At 40.0% G+C, this 21,136-nt stretch overlaps 1 protein-coding gene across 5 annotated transcripts in view; it reads left to right on the top strand.

Annotated features, from left to right (window-relative positions):
• Ttc21b (tetratricopeptide repeat domain 21B) overlaps positions 1-21,136 on the top strand; it is a 77,653-nt gene that overhangs the window by 3,234 nt on the left and 53,283 nt on the right. For 3 of the 5 annotated variants that reach the window (XR_008215454.1, XM_052726406.1, XM_052726405.1), the window contains exons 2-10: positions 1,957-2,086; positions 2,180-2,290; positions 6,949-7,115; positions 8,973-9,095; positions 13,923-14,080; positions 16,828-16,912; positions 18,676-18,774; positions 20,321-20,513; positions 20,911-21,008. Coding sequence is in view for 4 of the 5 variants with exons in the window: in XM_052726406.1 (XP_052582366.1) it covers positions 1,957-2,086; positions 2,180-2,290; positions 6,949-7,115; positions 8,973-9,095; positions 13,923-14,080; positions 16,828-16,912; positions 18,676-18,774; positions 20,321-20,513; positions 20,911-21,008 (1,164 nt within the window). In the remaining variant the exon portion in view is untranslated. The remainder of the gene's footprint in view (positions 1-1,956; positions 2,087-2,179; positions 2,291-6,948; positions 7,116-8,972; positions 9,096-13,922; positions 14,081-16,827; positions 16,913-18,675; positions 18,775-20,320; positions 20,514-20,910; positions 21,009-21,136) is intronic. The other 2 variants (XM_052726407.1, XM_052726408.1) reach the window with 2 other exon arrangements.

Genomic DNA, 21,136 nt, shown 5'->3' with positions numbered 1-21,136 from the left:
TGGTGAGAGTGTGGCTTCCCTCTTTGAGTAAGTCAGCAGCTAAACCTTAGATACAGTTCCAAGAAACCTTAGACCAGTTCCAACTTGTGTGCTGGCTGTGACAACTTGACACAGCTAGGGTCATCTGAGAATAAGAAACCCCAATTGAGAAAATATATCTATCAGATTGCCTGTAGTCAAGTCAACAAGGAATTTTCTTGATTGATGATTGTTGTACGAGGGCCCTTCTCTCTGTCTCTGTGGGTGGTACCACCCTGGGCTGGTGGTTCTCTGTGCTATAAGAAAGCAGGCTAAAGTGAGCCAGTAATTCACATTCCTTCCTAGCCCTCCGACTTCCCTGCAAACTCTAAGGTGAAATAAACTCTGTCTTCCCTAAGTGGCTTTTGGTCATTGTGTTTTATTAGGGCAGGAACTCAAGGAAGCATCTGGAGATAGGAACTGAAGCAGAGACCATGGATGGTGGTGTAGTTTGAATGTAATTGGTCCTCGAAAGCTCCTAGGGAATGACACTGCTGAGAGGTGTGGCTTTGTTGGAGTAGGTGTGGTCTTGCTGGAGGAAATGTGTCACTGTGGGGGGCAGGCTTTGGGGTCTCAAATATGCTCAAGGCACGCCCAGTATCCCAGTTCATATCCTGTTGCCTGCATATTGAGATGTAATACTCTCAGCTCCTTCTCCAGCACCATGTCTGCCTGCATGCTGCCATGTCCCACCATGATGATAATGGATTGAACCTCTGAACTGTAAGCCACCCCAATTAAATGTTTTCCTTTATAAGAGTTTCCAAGGTCATGGTGTCTCTTCACAGCAATAGAACCTTAACGAAGACAGGTGTCTTAGTTACTCTTCTATTGCTGTGAAGAGACACCATGACAAGGCAACTTATAGAAGAGTTTTTTGAAGGTTTGCTTATATATTCAGAGGGTTAGAGTCCAAGATCATCATGGCCAGGAGCATGACAGTAGCTGAGAGCTTCTGTCCTGACCCACAAGCAGCAGGAAGAGAGAGAGACAGAGAGGCAGGGACAAAGACAGACAGGGACTGCCATGGGCTTTTGAAACCTCAAAGCCTCCAGGTCACACCTCCTCCAACAAGGCCAAGTCTTCTTATCCTTCCCAAACAGTTTCACTGACTAGGCACCAACCATTCAAATATATGAGCCTATGGGGGCTATTCTCATTCACCCACCAAAGTGGAGCAACACTGCTTACTGGTTTGCTTTTCATGGCTAACTCAGATAGATAGAGAGAGAGAGAGAGAGAGAGAGAGAGAGAGAGAGAGAGAGAGAGAGAGAGATAAATGTATATATGTGTGTATATGTATATATGTGTGTATACATATATACATATATATATACATATATATATGTATATGTGTGTGTGTGTGTGTGTATATATACATCACCACTTGCCCAGGGGTGGCAGGCCCAAAGTGGGCTGGGCCTCCCACATCAGTTGTTAATCAAGAAAATGCCCCCACAGACTTGCCTACAATCTGATGGAAGCATTTTGTCACCTGAGGTTCTGTCTTCCCAGATGACACCCTTTGTGTCAAGCTGACAAAACCGAACCATATGAAAAACAACAAACACCAGGAACAGCTAACCTGCCCAAGTCTCTTCATTTTCTTGGTCCACATGTTTTCTTCTTTTTTTCCTAAAACCCTTAAGAAAATATAGCCAAAGGAGGAAAATGTAAAAGTAGTCTAGCTCCAGTGTTCTTGACAAAATTAATTAAAGGGGAAAAAAAGGTATCACATTAGAAGAGAAAAACACTGAGTTGTCAGTCATTCCATGACCATTCTGTCTCATCCTTACTGTTATGTGTCAGTTTTCGTTAGTATTCTAAAGAGTAAAGAAGAAAATGTATTAGGTTCTGGATTATCCAATATTTTAGATCTGCTTCTGAATGTCTTTCAAAATAACAGACTGTTAACCTTTAGCCATTATTTCCTTCTAGACACTCATTAATTACTATTGTCAAGAGAGATACTATCACCACGTGTTGCTTGTGGCCAGTGAAGGAATGAAGAAGTATGGCAGTGATCCAGTCTTCAGGTTTTATCATGCCTATGGCACACTGATGGAAGGTACGCACTAGTCATCAACTGTTTTCAAATTCTCTGAATCCTCAATTTGAACTAAGAATACTTTTCCCCCCACACCCTAATCTTGATTTCCAGGTAAAGCTCAAGAAGCCCTTCGGGAATTTGAGGCCATTAAAAATAAACAAGATGTGTCCCTGTGTTCTCTGATTGCCCTAATGTATGTCCATAAAATGAGCCCCAATCCAGGTATAGTATTTAAGTACAGTGTTTGGATAGATTGTCTACATTTGGTTCATTTTGATTTATGGCTATATTATGGAAGGAACATTGTTCTGTGTAATAGTTGGGATATATGGCTCTATTATGGAAGGAACTTTGTTGTGCATAGTTGTTGGGATTTATTGCTGTATTATGGAAGGGATGTTATTCTTGGTAGTAGTTGGGATGTATGGCTAAATTAAGAAGGTAACATTGTAATTTTCATTGGGTAGTAGTTGGGACATTTGGTTATATTATGGAAGGAACATTGTTCTGCATAGTGGTTGGGACATATGGCTTTATTATGGAAGGAAAGTTTGTTCATAAACTGGTCTTTAAAGTTGAGTTGCATTGTGCTGGTGAGTCGTGTAACCTATAACTCAGACAGAAGAAAATCCAAGCCATAGGTAACTTAAAAATATATGTGTATGTGTGTATGTCCAGCAACAATAGCACTGTAAATATTTCAAATTATTAAACTGCATAACATAGGATGAGTTTTTAAGGATTAGAATCATTGTTTTTATTTTAAGAAGCCTATCACATACATCTCATGCCAAGCACACATGCACAGATTACAAAAACAAAATAAATAAAACATTGCTTGACAAGTAAACAGTTAGGTGCTTTCTGTTAGGAGTGTGCTAGATGTTTCAAAGATATGAAAGAGTTATAGTGAGTGATCAATACATATGTGCTTCAGGAGTGGACTTCAGAGTCAAGTAGTTTGGGCACTATTCATGACACTACCCCTGGTGATTTGGAATGATTACTTTTGTTTTATAAATTTTATTAATAAAATACTATAAAATAGTTGTCTATCTTGGGAATGGCATACACTACTCAGCTGTACTATATAACTGAGTGTGGCTTTTGAACACAAAAGGTGGCTAATCTGATTGTGTGGCTGTTGGTTTATCTTCGGCACAGTGGCTCTGCCTTAATCTACTGCTATTTCAGCCAGCAATTGTGACTCCAGAGTTACCTGCCTACTTCTCTAGTCGCAGCCCAGCCACTCAGGCCACAGCCTGGAGGAAAATTCTGTTCCCTCGGGCACTGGCTCTGTCGCTGCCGCTAAAGGTATCTCTGTCGTTCTATTTATAAATAAGACTTAAAAATTCAATGCTGGGGTGAAAACCTGCTGGCTCAGAGAGGCTAAAAAAACGCTAACCTTCTCTCCTTTCTGGCATCTTCAAAAGCTCCATGCTTCCACTTTGCCAAACCAGAAAAACCTGCCCCATTCCAAATCCATCTCTGCTACTTCGACTGTCTCTCCTGTTGCCCTCTAATGCTCCATGATTACTTTCTGTCAACTCATGGGTAACTCAGCCTCCTGATCCAAAGGTAATTTTATTTAATCAACACAAATACAAACTTGGGCTCACAGTATGACAAAATATCCCCCAACATGTGGCAGAATTTTTTATTTAATTTTTATTTACTTAAATTAAAAAAAATATTATTACTTGTATGTGTGTCTCTCTGTTTTTGAGGCAAGGGGCATGTGTGGGGGGGCTTACACATACCATGGCATGTTCAACTTTTTTCCCCTCCACCTTTTAAGGCAGGGTTTCTCCTGTTTCTGCCACATTGGGAGCTCCAGGCTAGCTGACCCACAAGCTTCCAAGTGATTTTCCTCTGTCCTTGTCTTGGTTAGTTTTCTATTGCTGTGACCAAACACCATGGCCAAAACCAACTTGGAGAGAAAAGGGTTTATTTCGTCTTACAGATTGTAGTTCAGCACCCAGGAAAATCAGGGCACGAACTCAGGACAGAAATTGATGCAGAGGTCATGAAGGAGTGCTGTTGATTGGCTTGTTCCTGGATTGTTCAGCCTGCTTTCTTTTGCCATCCATGAGCACCTGCCTTGGGGTACCACCACCCGCAGTGGGCTGGACCCTCCTGCATCAATCATTAATCAAGAAAACGTCCCACAGGCTTTCCCACAGAGCAATCTGTTGGGGGAATTTTCTCAGTTGTTTCTTTCCTCCCAAATGACTTTAGCTAGGATCAAGCTGACATAAAAACTAGCTAGCACAATTGGCCCCTTGTCAATCTGGCACACATGCATCACTATTCATCTAGAAACTTTCCTTTTCCATTTGTCCCGAAGATGACATGTTAATATTATCACAGTGCAAAAACATTCCAACTTTTAAAAGTTCCTTGATCTTTAAAAATTCAAACACTTAAAAGTTGAGTCTCTTTAAAATACTCATTGTGTCTAAAATATTAAGTCTGTAAAATTCCTAAGTCTGTCAAATTCCAGTGTCTCTCTAGAATTCTAAAGTTACTTTAAAATAAATATCCAAGGTCTCATAACTGTGCATTCCTGTGAACTTAAAAAAAAAAAAGTTAATTACTTTCTTACTTCAAGAGGGAACAACCAAACGTCAGCAGTGTATATAACTTGAGTGTCCAGTATCTGGGATTCCCTCAAGACTCATGATCTTCTGGGCCCCAAAGGGCTTGGACATTGCACTTCTCTGGATCTGCTGCTCATAACACTTACACCTGTCCAACAGCCTCAGCCCAGCTTCATCCACTCCTGCTGCTGCCCTTGGTGGTCATCCCATGGCCCTGGTATCTCTGAAATCCTGGGGTCTTCACAACTAAGCTGCACCTTCACCAATAGCCTCTCCTGGGCTCTCTTCAGGGACTTTGACCTTGCCACATGGCGGCAAGCCTCAGCTTCTCTCCATGATCCTTTCATTCCTTCAAGACCATTACCACCTGGGAGACTGTTACACAATGCCACGTTCAGCTGTCAGCATGAGGTACACCCGTGGCCTCCACTGGACCACAGTTTTCTGTGTGCTGACTCCAGGGAAACACTCCCCAGAAGACCTTGCTTCAGTCATGCTGGTCTCTTCTTAATCACCACGAATTTCCCAGGTCCAGCAAAACCAGCATCAGTTGCCCAAAGCAAAGGTTTATCAGAACCACAGATTCTTTATTTAAAATCTCAAACTGCCATGAGACAGTCTTTGAAGGACTCTAACTTCCCTCTGAAATTTCACAAATCAGGCCTCCATCGTCTTTGCTGTTCTAAGCATTATTTTCTAAGTTCCCACAGAACAGCCCACGGAGCTCTGAGCACTCAGTGGCTTCTCCAGCTCAAAGTTCCAAAGGCCTTGCACAGTACTTCCCCAAACGCCATGGTCAGGTCTGTCACAATAATACCTCAGGACCTGGTATCAATTTCTGTTATAGTTAGGGTTTTTGTTGATATGATAAAACATTTTCAAAAGCAACTTTGGGAGAAAAGAGTTTATTTCATCTTACAGTTTGTAGACCATTATCTAGGGAAATCAGCAAAAACCTGTAGGTAGGAAAAGATGCAAAGGCCCTGTTGACTCCCCATGGGAAACCTTGATTTGGGGGATGTGGGGATATGGGGTGGCTTGGGAGGGAGGGCTGGAAGTGAGAGGAGGGAGGAGATGGGATCTGTGGGTGGTATGTAGAGTGAGTAGAAAATTTCTTAATAATGAAAAATGAAAAAAAAAAAAAGATGCAGAGGCCTTGGTGGCTGGGAGTCTGGGGGTGAGGTTGGGGGTGGGGTGCTCCTTACTGGCTTGCTGCCGCTGCATCCAGGACCACCAGCCCAGGGTTGGCACCAGACACAGTGAGCTTGGCCCTCCCATATCAATGATTAATCAACAAAATGGCCCACAGGCTAATCTTGTAGGGTCATTTTCTCAACTGAGATTCCCAAATGACTCTAGTTAGTGTCAAGTTGACATAAAACTAACCAACACAATCTGCCTCCCATCTCGCTGCAGGAGTTCTGAGATTAACATGTGCCGTCACATGTAGGCTGTTTACATGGGATCTGGGGATCAACCTTGGGATACGAGGCTTACGCTGCAAGCACTTTGACACACTGGGCCATCTTACCAGCCCAAATTTTAATATACTTTTTAAATTTTAAGCTGATACCTGATCCAGTTATTAGGAAATTTATGGATGCAGAGGCCATGGTGGCTGGGAGGGGAGGTTGCTCCTCATGGCTTGCTCTGTCTGCATCCGGGACTGTCACCAGACACAGTTAGCTTGGCCCTCCCATATCAATGATTAATCAAGAAAATGGCCCACATTGAGTGTATGGATCTGCCTTTCAAATCTAAGTTTAATGGCATGTACATATTCTTTCTGAAGAAAACTTAGCCTCAATTAAATGTAGTGTAAGTATAAAATAAGCCCATTTCAAAGAGAGCAAACTCTCTAACTTTGTATCTATTTTGTATTTCTAATTTGTATGTATTATGTTAAATAAGGCATTATTAAGATTCATTTTGCTCATTATTTTTGGGGTTTTTTGTTTGTTTGTTTTTGTTTTTGTTTTGAGACAGGGTTTCTCTGTGTGTAGCCTTGGCAATCCTGGAATTCTCTTTGTAGACCACACTAGCCTCAAACTCACAGAGATCCACCTGTCTCTGCCTCCCAGGTGCTACGCCCCATAGCTTGGCTTGCTCATTCTTCTTAAATGAAGCAGCAATACTAGCAGTATTTTGATGGCATGTATAGTGTGTATTTATTTTTAATGATCTGCCCTTGAGAGAATAAATAACTGGTTAGTCATCTGACCTATCATGAACACTCGATTTGGGATTTAATTTCGATTTAATATTATTTCCCCTTCACAGATAGAGAAGCTATCCTGGAATTAGATACCAAAATGAAGGAGCAACGTAAGGAAGCCGGATGCAAAGCCTTGTACCACGCAGGCCTGTTTTTATGGCACATTGGTCGCCATGATAAGGCGAGAGAATATATTGACAGAATGTCAAAAATGCCGCATGATAGCAATGAGGTGACCACTTTTCTTTTTAAAACAGTAGTACTAAAGGAAGGTTGTGATATTATGTAGTAGTATCCTTTGTTTACTCCTTTGTTATAACCACTCTGTTCTCAATAAATAACTTTCTTTTAATATTCTTTATTGCAGAATAGGACCTTTCAAAGGTTGCTTATTCCTTGTTTCATGAGCTTATTTGCTAGCTTTAACTTACAAATATCCTTACTGTATATGAAATATTCATAAATAATATGGCTGGACTGGGGTTTCTTGTTTCTGTACTAGTCACTTTGGAATAGATCTGTATTCTGCTTCCTTCTCTTTCCTTCTTATTCCCCTTCCTTCCCTCTCGTTGAACATGTCTGCTATAAGACACCCGGATGTGTGCCATTAGTAATCCAAGCATAAAGAGAGCACAGGCTTCATTTTCTTGGGTAAATCAGCATAGAGCACATGCCTACTCTATCTCCCGAGAAGCCTTTGAAATGATGAGAAGAGCTGTGATTAAAGTGTGCAGGAAGACAGCGGCCTATTTTGTACAAGCCATGACTTTGATAAACATTTTCCCTCAATCACTTCACATCTGTAAGGGTAAGTGATTGAGGGAAAATGTTTAGAAAGGAAATAGCATTTCAGCTACAACCAAGAAAACAAGTCCCCAAGTCCCCCCACCCCCAACCAATTTCATCAGTAAATCAAGAAAAGGGGAGTAGTTACCCCAGGTTGGAAATGCTAGGTAGAGATGAAGACACATCAGATCTGCTTACCTTGAGAACCTTACATTTGAGGGAACACGAGGTACATAGTGAAAATGGTAAGAGAAAACCGTAGAAATAGAAGAATCATGATTGCTAGGTACAAGTATCTATAGATATTTTGATAGGCATTAAGAAATCCTTAAAGGCTTTGAAGTTACATTATTATAGTACAGATCAAGAAAATAGTTTATAGGCTGAACTGATTTAGACAGAAACTAAAATTTGCAAAAAGTATATTCTGGCAGATAGTTTTGAGGGACTAGAGGAAGTACAAATAAAATATGTTGAAGACCCACCAAGATTTGTTCAGCTGATACACAAAATGAAAAAAGATAATGAGGCATAAGCTCAAGGGGTGCCTCAGTGTCCCCAAATCTAGTGAGATCTCTTTCCATGAGGAGAAAGTGTTGAGTGAAGTCACCAACAGTAGAGGGCAGTGACATGTTTGTCTTCACACGTGCTGGGTTTCAAGTGCTGGCTAACAGAAGAGCAGATGAGCTTTAAAAGGAAGGAAGCTGAAGGTTTAGGGCTAGAACTAGAGTTTGTCAGTTACCCCACAGAAGTAGCCTTTGAAACCCATTCAGATGGTAAAGTGTCTCCTTAGTTGAAGGGGTACTGGTTGATAGTCTCACCCATATTTTCAGGAGGCAAGTATAACCTTTCTAAAATGCCTATAAGTTAATCTAAAAAGCATAGAAAGGAGAACATACCCTATTTCTTATTTGATTTTAAAAAGAAATCATCTTCTTTGCAATCATACAGACTTTCCAATCCATTGGAAATATCCATGATTTCAGTTCTTCATTTCCCAGGATTTTTCTAATTAACTAGACTGTTGCAGAGCTTGTCAAGGTAGCTGTGCACTTATCTTGGTCTTTATCATGCGTGAAGTAAGGTATCATCTCTATTCCTCACCTTAGGTCATTGGGGTTGTATGCAAAGAGAGGCAACACATTCTCACAGAATGAGCCACATGGTAGCTATTATGATGCTATTATCATGGTGGTCATTTACCATCAAAGGCTCAGAGAAGAATATTCATTTCAGCAGTAAGACAATTGCTGACCAACTTCTTGATATTCATATTGACTTGAGTAGTAACTTTCTTTTCCAGGGACCAATTTTGAAAGCGTGGCTTGATATTACAAGAGGGAAAGAACCTTATGCTAAAAAAGCACTAAGGTATTTTGAGGAGGGATTACAAGATGGAAATGATATTTTTGCTCTGCTGGGTAAGGTGAGTTGGAATCAAAGTGAATTCATCAAGTGTTTTAAAATTTAGAACACTTGAAATCTAATCAAACTAAGTAGGTCACAAAAGATAATACCTGTGATTCTGTCTTCAACTCTTAGAGGGACTTGCATCTATCTAGGGAGGACACAGTAGAGAATGACTTCTCTACCAAAGGGCCTGATTTCTGGATCAGAGTTATGTCTGTTGTGGTTGGTTCTTTAATTCATTCCTGCACAGTGTTTCCTTACATCTAATATGTGTGAGGCATCACCGGAGAAGAAGCATAGCATGGAAAAGGTAAACACCTCATGTTGTGGGTCTTCTCTTCTACTAGAGAGATGAACAGTGAGTAAAATGGGTAAATTAATTACCTAGGGTAGGACTAGATAGTTGGCAGGATGTGCAGTCAAAAATAAGAGAGGGATGGGAGATGGGCGCTGAGGCACAAATTTGCAGTAGGAAATGAGGTAGTCAGTACATTTGACTTTTGAACAAAGACTTATTATAGAAATGAGGGCTACATAACACTTGTATGTTTGTTCTTTTATTCTGAAAGATACTGAAGGAAATTCCAATTGAAGCATGTCTGTGATCATCTGAGATAGCTGCACTATCAGCGTATGCTTTGAATCAATAGTATTTAAGATTTTCACAATCCTCATTCCAATGCCCTACAGCCCTGATAGCATGGTGCAGAAAACATTAAAAATAAGGCGTGGTAGATTCAGATACCTTAAGGCACATTCAGGGCATAGTGAGAAATCCAGGCAGTTGGAGGAGAATGAGTGAGAAGTTAAAGGCTAGAGGAAAAAAGGGGGCATGGACCTAAAGTCAGGGTGATGAAGAGAGGTGACCTAACGGGTCTCGCTTTGGATTTGAATTTATATTTGGGAAGTAGCTAGTGCAAAGCTTGAATAGTTTTGCCCTTGATTTGCATTTTGAGGATAAACAGTTGACAAATCTTTTAAAAAATCACTGTTGGGTTGGACTATTTAAGTTATATCGTTTCAGGCTGAAGGGATGGCTCAGTGGTTAAGAGCACATACTGCTCTTCCAGAGGACCCAGGTTCAATTCCCAGCACCCACACCCTCACACAGATACATATGCAGGCAAAACACCAATGCACGTGAAATAAGAATGATTTTTTTTTTAAAGTTCCTTCCTTTCATCTGTCTCCACTAACATCTTCTGACCACCTTTCAAAACTTGTCTATGGGCTGCAGTGAGATGGCTCAGGGTAAAAGGACTTGCTACGAAGTCTGAAAACCTGAGTGTGGTCTCCAAAACCCACACATAGGAAGGGAGGATCCAGCGGACCCTGAATGTCCTCTGCCCTCCATCTGTGTGTCCTTGCACACACCCGCAGCCACACACAGGATAAATAAATAAAATATAAATTATTGGGACTGGTAAGATAGTAGATAAAAATGCTTTCCATGAAAATGTAAGAGTGTGAAGTTGATCCCCTAAAACCACAAAAAGTTTGGATGCAGTGACTGAGATCTATAATCCCAGCACTCTCTGGCAAGATAAGGGAGGAGTGGGGTGGAGCCAGGAGAATCACTCAGAAGCTTGTAGGTAGTTCCCCTGGTGTACAAGGGTGGGCAAAGACAATATGAGAGACCATGCCTTAACCATACAAAAGGAGAGAATTGACTCTTAAATTTGTCCTCTGACTTCTACACATGTGCTGTGGTCCATGCGTACCTGCACTCAAACTCCACAGTAAAGAAAATTAATTGTTTTCATTGCCATTTTAGGGGCTCAGTGCTTAAGACCTCTTGCAGAGGCTCTGAGTTCTGTGCCCAGCACCCATGTCAGGAGACTCCCCGAGACTTCCACTCCAAGGGATCGAGTGCACTTTTCTGGCCTCCAGAGGCAGCACTGTTCATGTGTACACACTCATACAAAGACATTCACATATACACAGTTAAAAATACATCTTGGCCGGGCGGTGGTGGCGCACGCCTTTAATCCCAGCACTCGGGAGGCAGAGGCAGGAGGATCTTTGTGAGTTCAAGGCCAGCCTGGTCTACAGAGCGAGATCCAGGAAAGGCGCAAAGCTACACAGAGAAACCCTGTCTCGAAAAACCACAAAAAAAAAAAAAAAAAAAAAATACATCTTAAAAAATACTATTATTTTAGCAGTGCTGGGGGCCTCTTACAATCCCAGGGCTAAACAAGTGCTCTACCACTGAGATACAGTCCTAAGTGTCTTTCAGGTTTTTTTAGTTGAGACTAAATAAGTCAATACATTTAAACTGGGCATGGTGATACACTCTGGTAATCTGAGCAATTGCAAAGCAGAGGCAGAAGGATCAAAACCAGCATAGGTTATGTAATGAGACTGTCTAAATAATGTATGTTCAGAAGTCTTTATTATTTATGATAAACAAGAGAAAGAGGTGAGGACTAATGTTTATTTCTTGTTAGTATCCCCATGGTCTCTTGGCCAGCTTCCGTGGATGAGTTTGTTCACGTTTTAATCAACCCACACAACAAGTATTCAGGGTGATTAGAGTCAGGATCTTTCTCATTGTGCTGTTACAGGAGTTGGGTTGGCAAGTTTTTCAAGTTTGTTTTGTTTTGGTTTGGTTTTGAATGATCTTGCTGCTCTCTATTCTTTAAAGGGAAGTGAGTTTGTGATCTTCCAGGGTTAGGCTAGTTGAGGTGTTAATATGAAGGACTTTAGAGGGGTTTACCTTTTACCGTGATGTGATACTCATAATTGGTTTAAATGATTTCTCCAAATTACTGTGGTCTAGTCTGTCTTGTGTTGTTTCAACAAAAACGCCTGAAACATAATAGGCATATTGACTTACATCTGTAATCCTGTAACTCAGAGGACTGTCATCAGTCCTTGAACTCAGAGTTCAAGATCAGTCTAGGCTGCATAGAAAAACTCTTTCAGAACCCCTCAAAATGAAAGGAGACTAAAACAAAGACGTCTGAGACTAGGTGCTTTAAAAGGAACAGAAATTCATTTCTACAATGCTAATGCAAGAAGTCTGAAATCACGGCACTAGCAAGTGTGGTATCTGGTAAGAGCCTGCGCCCTACAGGATGGTCCTTTGAACAGTCTTTCCTAATGGAGAAGTTGTCCCCTACATGGCAGAAGACCAGAAGAGTGGACTCCATCGCCCCTCTTTCATTTTCATGATGACTACCTCTGGTCAGGCCCCACCTCCCAGCACTGTTGCTTGGGGAATTAGGTTTCAATGTCGATTTTGGAAGAGACAAAAAAAATTGAAGCTCCAGAAGATCCATTGTAATTATATACGTACTTTTCAATTAATTCAGCAGAAGGGACTCATTAATATTCCAGATAGGAGTGACTGAAGATGCTGCTTCGTGTTCCTGTGGGAGGGGCTGGTCTAAGGAAGAGTACAGATGTTAACACATCAGCTCTTTGTGACAGGGCTTTCTTATTTTCAGTATTAGCTATGTAGGTAGATTCCAAGAGAAAATGTGTACTAAAATCTATCCTAATCTTCTATTATTGTCAATTATTTGGAAATTTAAATATTTTATTTTGATATAATGGATTTCTGAGTAACTATACTTTCCTATAACTATATGGAATTATATACATATAAATACATATTGCACTTTTATATTAAATATTGAGCAAAATATTAATTTTTAATTGAGATATACTAAGATAAAATTTAAAGATAATCTAGAAGAAAAATTAAAAGGGAAAATATGATTTATGAATGTACATTATTTATTTAGTGTGAGTTTGTGCTTGTACATGCCTAGAACAACTTGCAGGAGTCAGTCCTCTCCTACCATGTGAGTTCTGGACATTGAACTCCCTGAGGTCATCAGGTGAGGTGGCAGATGCCTCACTCTGTGAGTCATCTTGCAGCCTCTCCATGCATTTTCAGTACACTAATTACACTTACAGGTTATTCTCCTCTGGGAGAAACAATGTGTCTAATACACAGACACTGTAAAGATGTTTCCAGGCAGCATAGTGACATTTGAGTAAGAGAATAACTACCACTGTTAAACAGGCCAGCTGTCATATAGGACGTGTTCTTTGTGACAGTAAATGGAAGTTGCACACTTCTGCAGTCCTTCCAAGTCCACCTACACTTCTGTTCAGTCAGTGACCTCTTCTTTAGTGACTCATTTATGGACATGTGGGTAATTTTTTCTTTTCTCTTATACACTAACCATCAGGCAGTAACCATCATGGGGCGTGCCCCTTTATGCTGTCTTTCAGTACTTCCTTAAGAGAATTCCTAGAATTGAAGTGTTGTTGGAACCTTATTTTGCTTATTTTCTACCCTGAAACTAGCATTTTCAAATACAGGGTAAAAATCTGTAAAATCTCTTTAGCTTTATATACTATTTAAAAATCTCCTAATTCTATAAAGGTAATTTTCTCATTCTAAGTGGCAATATTCTTTATGTTTCTAAATGAACTTTTACTTGTTTGAATTTTGAGACAGGGCCTTATTCTGTACCACATCCCAGGCTAGCCTGTACTCAGCGTGTAGAAGACAGACTGACCTTACTTAAATGTGGGCCATCTTCCTGCCTCAGCTTCCTAAGTACTTCTGCGTATTATTTTAATTTTATCCTGTTATCAGGTTAAGTAGTATATTAAGAGTCTATTTTAGAGCAAAATTGCTGAGGTAATGTGTGTTAATTTCTATGATATTTTAAGATGTGATTTTGATAAAAACTCAGAAAAAAAATAGCAGCAGTATTCTGCCATAGCCCAGACTAATCTGGAACTTGCTCTGTAGCCCAGGCTGGCCTGAGAAGGTCTGATGTACAAGGCCATAGTTTCAATGTCAGTTTTCTCACCCCATTAGGTACTGTGCCTTGAAATGCGCCAGAATTACTCAGGAGCCCTGGAGACCGTGAGCCAGATAATTGTGAACTTTCCCAGCTTCCTCCCTGCTTTTGAGAAGAAAATGAAATTACAGCTGGCGTTGCAGGATTGGGACCAGACGGTGGAGACAGCACAGAGGTTACGTGGAAGATGCTATCACAGCCTCTTTGGATCTGGTTATACATGAGGGGGGAAAGTCTGGTTTTGTTCTGTCTATTACAGGACTTTCATAATCAGCATAAAATTTAACTTTTCAAGTAATATACAGTGATTTTATTCCAAGCAGCCTAGAGTTGAAAAAAAAAAAACTTCAAATAGTGTTGCTTTTAAAGATGGAGTTGGGGCTGGAGAGCTGACTCAGTGGTTAATGTGCTGCTGTCAAGTCTGATGGACCTGAAGTCTGGGTGGGTGTTTTGTCCCACTGTGTGGGAGGAATAGACACTGCCTCAAAACGGAAGGTGAAGGGTGCCCGGGGCTTCCACATGCATGTGCACATATGCAGGCCCATATGTTTATGCTAACACATACATAGCACGGAGCACATACTTATGCAAACCCCCTGAATTTGTTTATTCACATCAATCGCTGAGTACCTATTTTAAGATAGACACTCCTTTAGTGAACAAGTCTCTCTGCCATTAGGAAGGTAATAGTAAGGTGAGACGAATCATATGCTAAGCAACATAATTATGTAGTAATTAAACATAGGTGCTAGGGAGGGAAAAATAGTCAAGTATGACATGCTGGGGGTAGGAGTTGGAGGTGGTGGTGGAAAGCCTCACTGAAGAATGGCATCTGAGCAAAAACCTGGAGAAGTTCATGGAAGCAAGCCACGCAAGTATCTGAGAGAAAGCCATAGCTTTCATCTGTTTGAGGTACAGAGTGGAGTTAAGGCAAAACCAGTGAAAAGGTAATGGGGAGGGAGCGGGTGCTGAGTAATGAAGGATCTTGTAGGCCAGAGTTTGATATTTCTTCTGACATGCAAAGTTGTTAGTGTTTTGAATAAAGAAGTATCGTTAGGCACCAAATGAAGCATAAATTTAATCTTAACAATAAAAACCAGGATAAAAGCTGAAAGATCAGAGAAGCAGGAGAGCAGCCACAGTCACTTTTTCTTCAGTTTCTCCAGTCCAAAAGGAGCAAGATCCTGTCTTGGCCCCACCTTATCACTTCCTGTTTCCTCTCTGCACTGACCTCCAGACCTCTATGGTTATCTAGTGGCTAGCTCCGCCCTCTGACTCTAAGCAAGCTTTATTTATCAGAACACAAAATACCACGCAGCATTTAATGGAATCATTGCTGATTTGAGAACTGTGTGGGGAAAGGTGCGAGGGCAAAAGCAGAGGGACCATTTTCCTGCCACTGCCATAATCTGAAAGAGAAGTACTGGTCAGGGAATCAGGACAGTTATGCTTAAGGTGCTTTGAGAAGTGACTGGGATTTAGATATATTTTAGCTAGGAAGGCAAGAGACTGGGGGAAGATGACCCCAGGCTGTTTGGTCTGAACATTGTGAGTGAAAGTAAGTTATAGATGCCATGTTTAAAGTGCTCAGAGGGCCTGGCTGATGGGAAGGTGGCTTATACCTGAGACGGAGTCATCCCCACTTTGCAGCTGAACTAAGGTACGAACCTGTTAAGTGTTTTATCAAGCAGTACATATAGGTTATTTAGGGGGAAACTTTTAACCCAAGCTGAGCAATATCACACCAGACAGCAACTGGTGTAAAATAAGCAACTGCACATCTCAAGGAGTAAAACAGTCTACATCGGTTTCTTGTTTGGGTATCAGTGATCTGCATCGACTGATGTCGGGAGGGATTTGATTGCTTGGACTCTGCATCAAGTTCCAGACCTCAGTAACCAGCCATAACAGCACAGATGAAACATTTCTCCTGGTGATAGCAAAGACCTGAGAGCAGAGACAAAATCCAGACTGCCCGTGCAGAGTAAGCAGGGCTGGCTGGCTCTCCTGCTGTCATCCCATTGGCCAGTGCAAGGCCAAGACCCCAGTCTGTAGTCACAGTGCCATAGAGCACACCAACTTCTGCAGGAAGGAACTGTACAGTAGCGTAGCAGAAGACATATTCAAAAGGAGAAAAAGTGAGCCAGAAATTCATTATTTAATACACTCATGCAAGGGCTTGTAGGTGAGTCCTTCTGAACAGTTACTTTATAATTCCTTTTAGTAAAGTTTCCTAAGAATTCTTATAGCATAGAACAGTTCTTGCTATATTTATGCCTTTTGTTTTTTCTCATGATTAATAAATGTCTTCATAATATTTTCCAAGTTGTGTTTTATCACATAGGAACCTATTTAAAATTTATGGATAATATTCGCACATATTTAAATATTTCACTCTTTTTGGCATTGTTAGAATCCCTTTAATAAAAACCTGCTTGAGGTAAATTCACCATCTTAAAATTTTTGTTTATTTATTTTTACTTTGTGTGTATGAAGGTTTTTCCTGCTTGTATGTGAGTGCTCCACATGCATGTGCTTCCCACGGAGACCAGATGAAAGTGTCAGATCCCCTGGGACTACTGGAAACTTAGAACTGAATCCAGGTCCTCTGCAAGAGCAGCAAGTGCTCTTAACCACTGACCTTGTCTCCAGCTCCTGAACTCAACTTTATATACACTGTTGTGTATAGTTAACTAATATTTGATGTAGCATTACTATGGTATTAGAATCAGGCATAGCCCCTATTCATATTTTAAAACATCAAAAATTAACTTCCATATAAATTTTTAACCTAAAAATAATCGTTAAAACTACTTATTTGAGTAGTAGAAGTCAAGGCACTAAATGTTTAATCCCTCAAAAAAAAAAAAAAGAAACCCCAACTCCAGTTATTTTATTATTAACTGACATGTTTCCCTGCAGGTTGCTGCTTCAGGACAGTCACAATGTGGAGGCGCTGAGAATGCTGGCTCTGTATTATCTATGTAGGGAGGGGGACATAGAGAAGGTAAATTGTAGTGCATGACTGAAGTCGCCTGTCACGATGAATTTCCTCACACACCCTGATAAATGCATGTGTGCGTATTCATTAGAAGCTTGAAGTTCTATCTCAGAATATTTGTATTATAATTTTTAATTAGTTGCCAGAAACACAGCATTACAAAGACTTTACCATCTTGTACCAACTAGTAAAGCACACATGTAGGGAAATTTCTCTCAAAAATGATTTTAAGTTGATAATAGAGTATATGTATTTTTATGTAAAATTCTGGTACATAGCATTGTCTGTGATCCAGATATGAACATACATATACAAAGTAGATTTCATAATATGTTTGCAACTTAGTTGAGTTTGCATGAGTTAGATGAGTGCAGGATGAAATCATTAAGATAAGGTATGCGTGTTTTGATAGTATTGCACACATTCCCTAGATGCTGGTAAAGGAGTGCAAAAATGCAGTCTGCAGCAATCATGTTACAAGAGGTCTGTGTGTTTAACTTGGCTGATGTGACTACTTAACAACCACTTTAGTAGACACTAGAAGAATCTTAGTGGATCAAATCTTCTGTCAACTTTTCATTTGTTACTTGGAGCCAGGGCTATAGCTCAGGGGGAGAGATGTTTGCCTAGCATGTGCCAGGCTGGTTCTCAGCACCAAAAGAAACAACCCAGAAACAACACCAGAAATTACTTATCCTAACCACTTTCCTGATTTTTCTATTGTAGAAAACATTTCAAATATAAACTAGGCTATCTGTGTAGTTCAAAGGTTCATGTAACATTTTTGTAACTATATTATTCAAACAGCCTTTGTGGAATGGCTTCATTGTTAGAGAGAGCTCAGAAGAGAGAGCTCCGTTTGTACATTTGTTGAGTAACTATGGCTGTCTTTACCTATCCAGAGGCTTCTACTTAATGATGGGTATTTGCAAGAAATAATTATGTGTAATTCCTGGAGCTTTAAAAAAAACTGGAGCTTCAGATAGATTTTAAGTCATCCTACAATATATGAGATTCCACTGGGGGATCTGGGGAACTACTCAGTTTATAGAGTCCTTTCTACACAAACATGAGAATTTGATTTTGGATCTCCTGCACCCATAAAATGTCAGCGTGCTGGCACATACTTGTATTGCTAGCACTGGAGAGAAGAAAACTGGAGGACATCTGCAGCTCACTTAGCGTTTGGTCTTGCAGAATTGATAAGCTCCAGATTCAGTGAGAGACCCTGTCTCAAAAGTAAGAGAACAGTAGATAGCCAACCTCTGGCCTCTGTACACACATATGTTCATCAAATTCATGCACACACAAACATTTGCTCATGCATACACCACAACACACACACACGCACACGCACACACATGCACATACAAAAGGAGAAATTAGTAAAAACCCAAGGTCTCTTAAATATCAGTAATAAAGGGCTGGAGAGATGGCTCAGTGGTGACTGATGCTCTTGTATTGTTGTGCTCAGTGGCACTTGTTGCTCTTGCAGAAGGCTGGGTTCAGTTCCCAGCATCCCCCTGGCAGCTCACAACTATCTGTTACTCAGTTCCAGGGGATCTAACACCCTCTTCTAGCTTCCGCAGGCATCAGACACTTACATGGTGTGTATACATACATGCAGGGACTCACATATACACGTAAAATAAAAGTAAACCATTAAAAATATATCAGTAAAAAAATCAGTATATAAGAGTATTTATTTGTGTATTAGATTCTTTTTTTCTTAGTTTATTTTAAGATTAATATTGTTTGTTTTGTTTTAGGCTGCTGCCAAGCTGGAAAATTTAGGAAATGCATTGGATATTGTGGAACCACAGAATGCTCAACTTTTTTATAAGATTACAATGGCCTTCAGCAGAACCGTAAGACTGCTGCATGCCAGACCTCTATCTTTAAGAGTTTGCAGTCAGTCAGTGATGAAGCAGAGGAACATATGGTCTAGGGTGAAATCAGTATGATCTAAGTGTATTATCCATTCCCAGGAAAGGAGACTCAGGAGACTGTAACTACTACTTTCAAGACTTCAGGGGACTCTTGGAGACAGAGAGTGCCTTCCAGACAGAGGAAGCCAGAGTGCAGTGTTTGGGATTGGGGTACTCTGTTGCTGTAGCCCATTTTTAGGTTTCCTAGTGGCTTTACCCAGCAGGTCTGCATGGAGAAGATTATTGGACCATGGGCCTGAGTGAAGGTGTCTGAGATGGACCACTTGGCTGTGCTAGGGAGAGGTCTTTTGCTCCACCCCTTGGCATTTCTATAAATACCCTAGGGCAGGGACAGTCATGGTCCAATGGATTAGGATCCAGGCCTTCTAGAGGCTATCTTGTATTTTCTATCTGTCTCTTTCCCCTCTATCCTTCTAATTAATGCTTCCTGCTGCTCCTACTCAAGCGCACTCCAGGAAAATGTGGGGGTGGTGGGTAGCCCTTTCATACTCTGTGCTTTTGTTTTCTATTATAAAACCTTTGGGGGAAATCTATTAAAGTGAATTATAGAGTTTTTCATTGGAGGAAAAGGCCAGTGTCTTGGTTTTGTTGTTATTGTAGTAAAGGCATGTTTCTTTTAGGGGCATTCTGTAAAGGTGAGGTGATAGGCATGGAAATAGAGCCGAATTGCAAAGCCAAGGAAAGGAACTAGAGCTTTGAACAGTTCAGTGAAGTAGCAAAAATCTATGGAAGAAAATAAACATAAAGAATTACCAAACTAACTTGAAAGAAGAAGTTAAGAATATTAATTGCTAAACTGTAGAAACTATCATATTTTAAAACATGTAGGATGTATGAAACTTAAAGAAAAAAATCTAAAAGTATGAATATGTTTCTTTTTTATTTGTGTTAATACCATATACATTTCCATTGTTTTTTAGAATGCTTATAGAATTAAGTTTATTGAACATCCAGAGAAGTATTTTATTCTTAAAAGTTGGTATGTTCAATAGTTATTTAACAGCATTGACATAAAAAAATTTTAGTGAAATTTTTTTCTAAAAAGATGTAAGCCATGCCCTTTTAAAATATTTTCCCTATTGCTACAGGTTGTCTTCAAAGGGAAAGGTTTTTTTTTTTATTTAATTGTGCACATAGATTTAAAAACCTTAAAATCCTTAAAATAAAGACTTTCCTATCTAATTTGTAAAAGAATCATGGAAATCATTGTTTTCATACAGCAAGATATATAAGATGGTGATGTTGTCAAACAGTATTTATTAAAATATACACCGTGTGATGGGCCATACACTCTTGTTGATACAGTATCCAGATGGTAGGAAACCCTTTTCCTTCTTAGATATTCTTTATTCTCTTTCCTTCATCCTGTGCACCTCAATCTATAAATGAGTATAGAGAAAAATAGGTCTTCTAAGCTGGACTTCTTGTCTACATTTGTTTTTTCCTTGTTTTCTTTTCTTTTCAGTGTGGACGTAATCAACTCATTCTTCAAAAAGTTCAAAGTTTCCTAGAGAAAGCATTTAGTTTAACCCCCCAGCAAGCAGAAATTGCTACAGAGCTCGGCTACCAAATGATTCTCCAAGGCAAAGTTAAGGAGGCCTGGAAATGGTACAGGACTGCCATGACACTGAATGAAAGCAACATCTCTGCAGTTACTGGTATGTAGTGATGAAGTGATGACTTCCTTCCTCCAGGGGAAACCTGCTTTGAGAACCAGCCCACTGAAGCAGATATATATAGATATATAGATATATAGATATGTAGGTATCTATATATATACTCTTTTAATTAAACTTTCTGCTATACACAAGAGGAAAAGTCATGTATCTTTAAAAATAACAATTGACTTCGCAAATGCTACCTTGAAAGAATGATTTTATTTGGTTGCTTCTGTCAAGTTATGAATTGTTCAGTGAAAGATTTTACATAGTCCCTGGCTACTGACTTGCTTATTTTAGTTTTTTCAGTCTCAAACAGGATTGTTGTGAAGGAAGAAAATTGTTTTTTAACCTAGTTTCGTTGGTTGGAATAAACCTTGATTATTTTTGATTTCAGGACTCATCCGATGTCAGTTAATAGAAGGGCAATTGCAAGATGCAGACCAGCAGCTAGAGTTCTTCAGTGAATTCCAGCAGTCAATGGGCAAATCTGCGGTATGACATTTTATCAGATGGCAGACCACAGCTGCTATTATAAACATGAAACTAAATGACGGTTCATCCTTAGCTCTGAATGGTGAATGAGCTCTACCTTTAATGTGTAATTGCATTTGTTAGTTTAC

This window comes from Peromyscus californicus, unplaced genomic scaffold (assembly GCF_007827085.1).
Source record: "Peromyscus californicus insignis strain IS unplaced genomic scaffold, ASM782708v3 Scaffold_7__1_contigs__length_154581171, whole genome shotgun sequence".
Taxonomy (NCBI): Eukaryota; Metazoa; Chordata; class Mammalia; order Rodentia; family Cricetidae; genus Peromyscus; species Peromyscus californicus.
The sequence above is the reverse complement of the archived record's forward strand: the minus strand, read 5'-3'. Positions and strand labels throughout refer to the sequence as shown.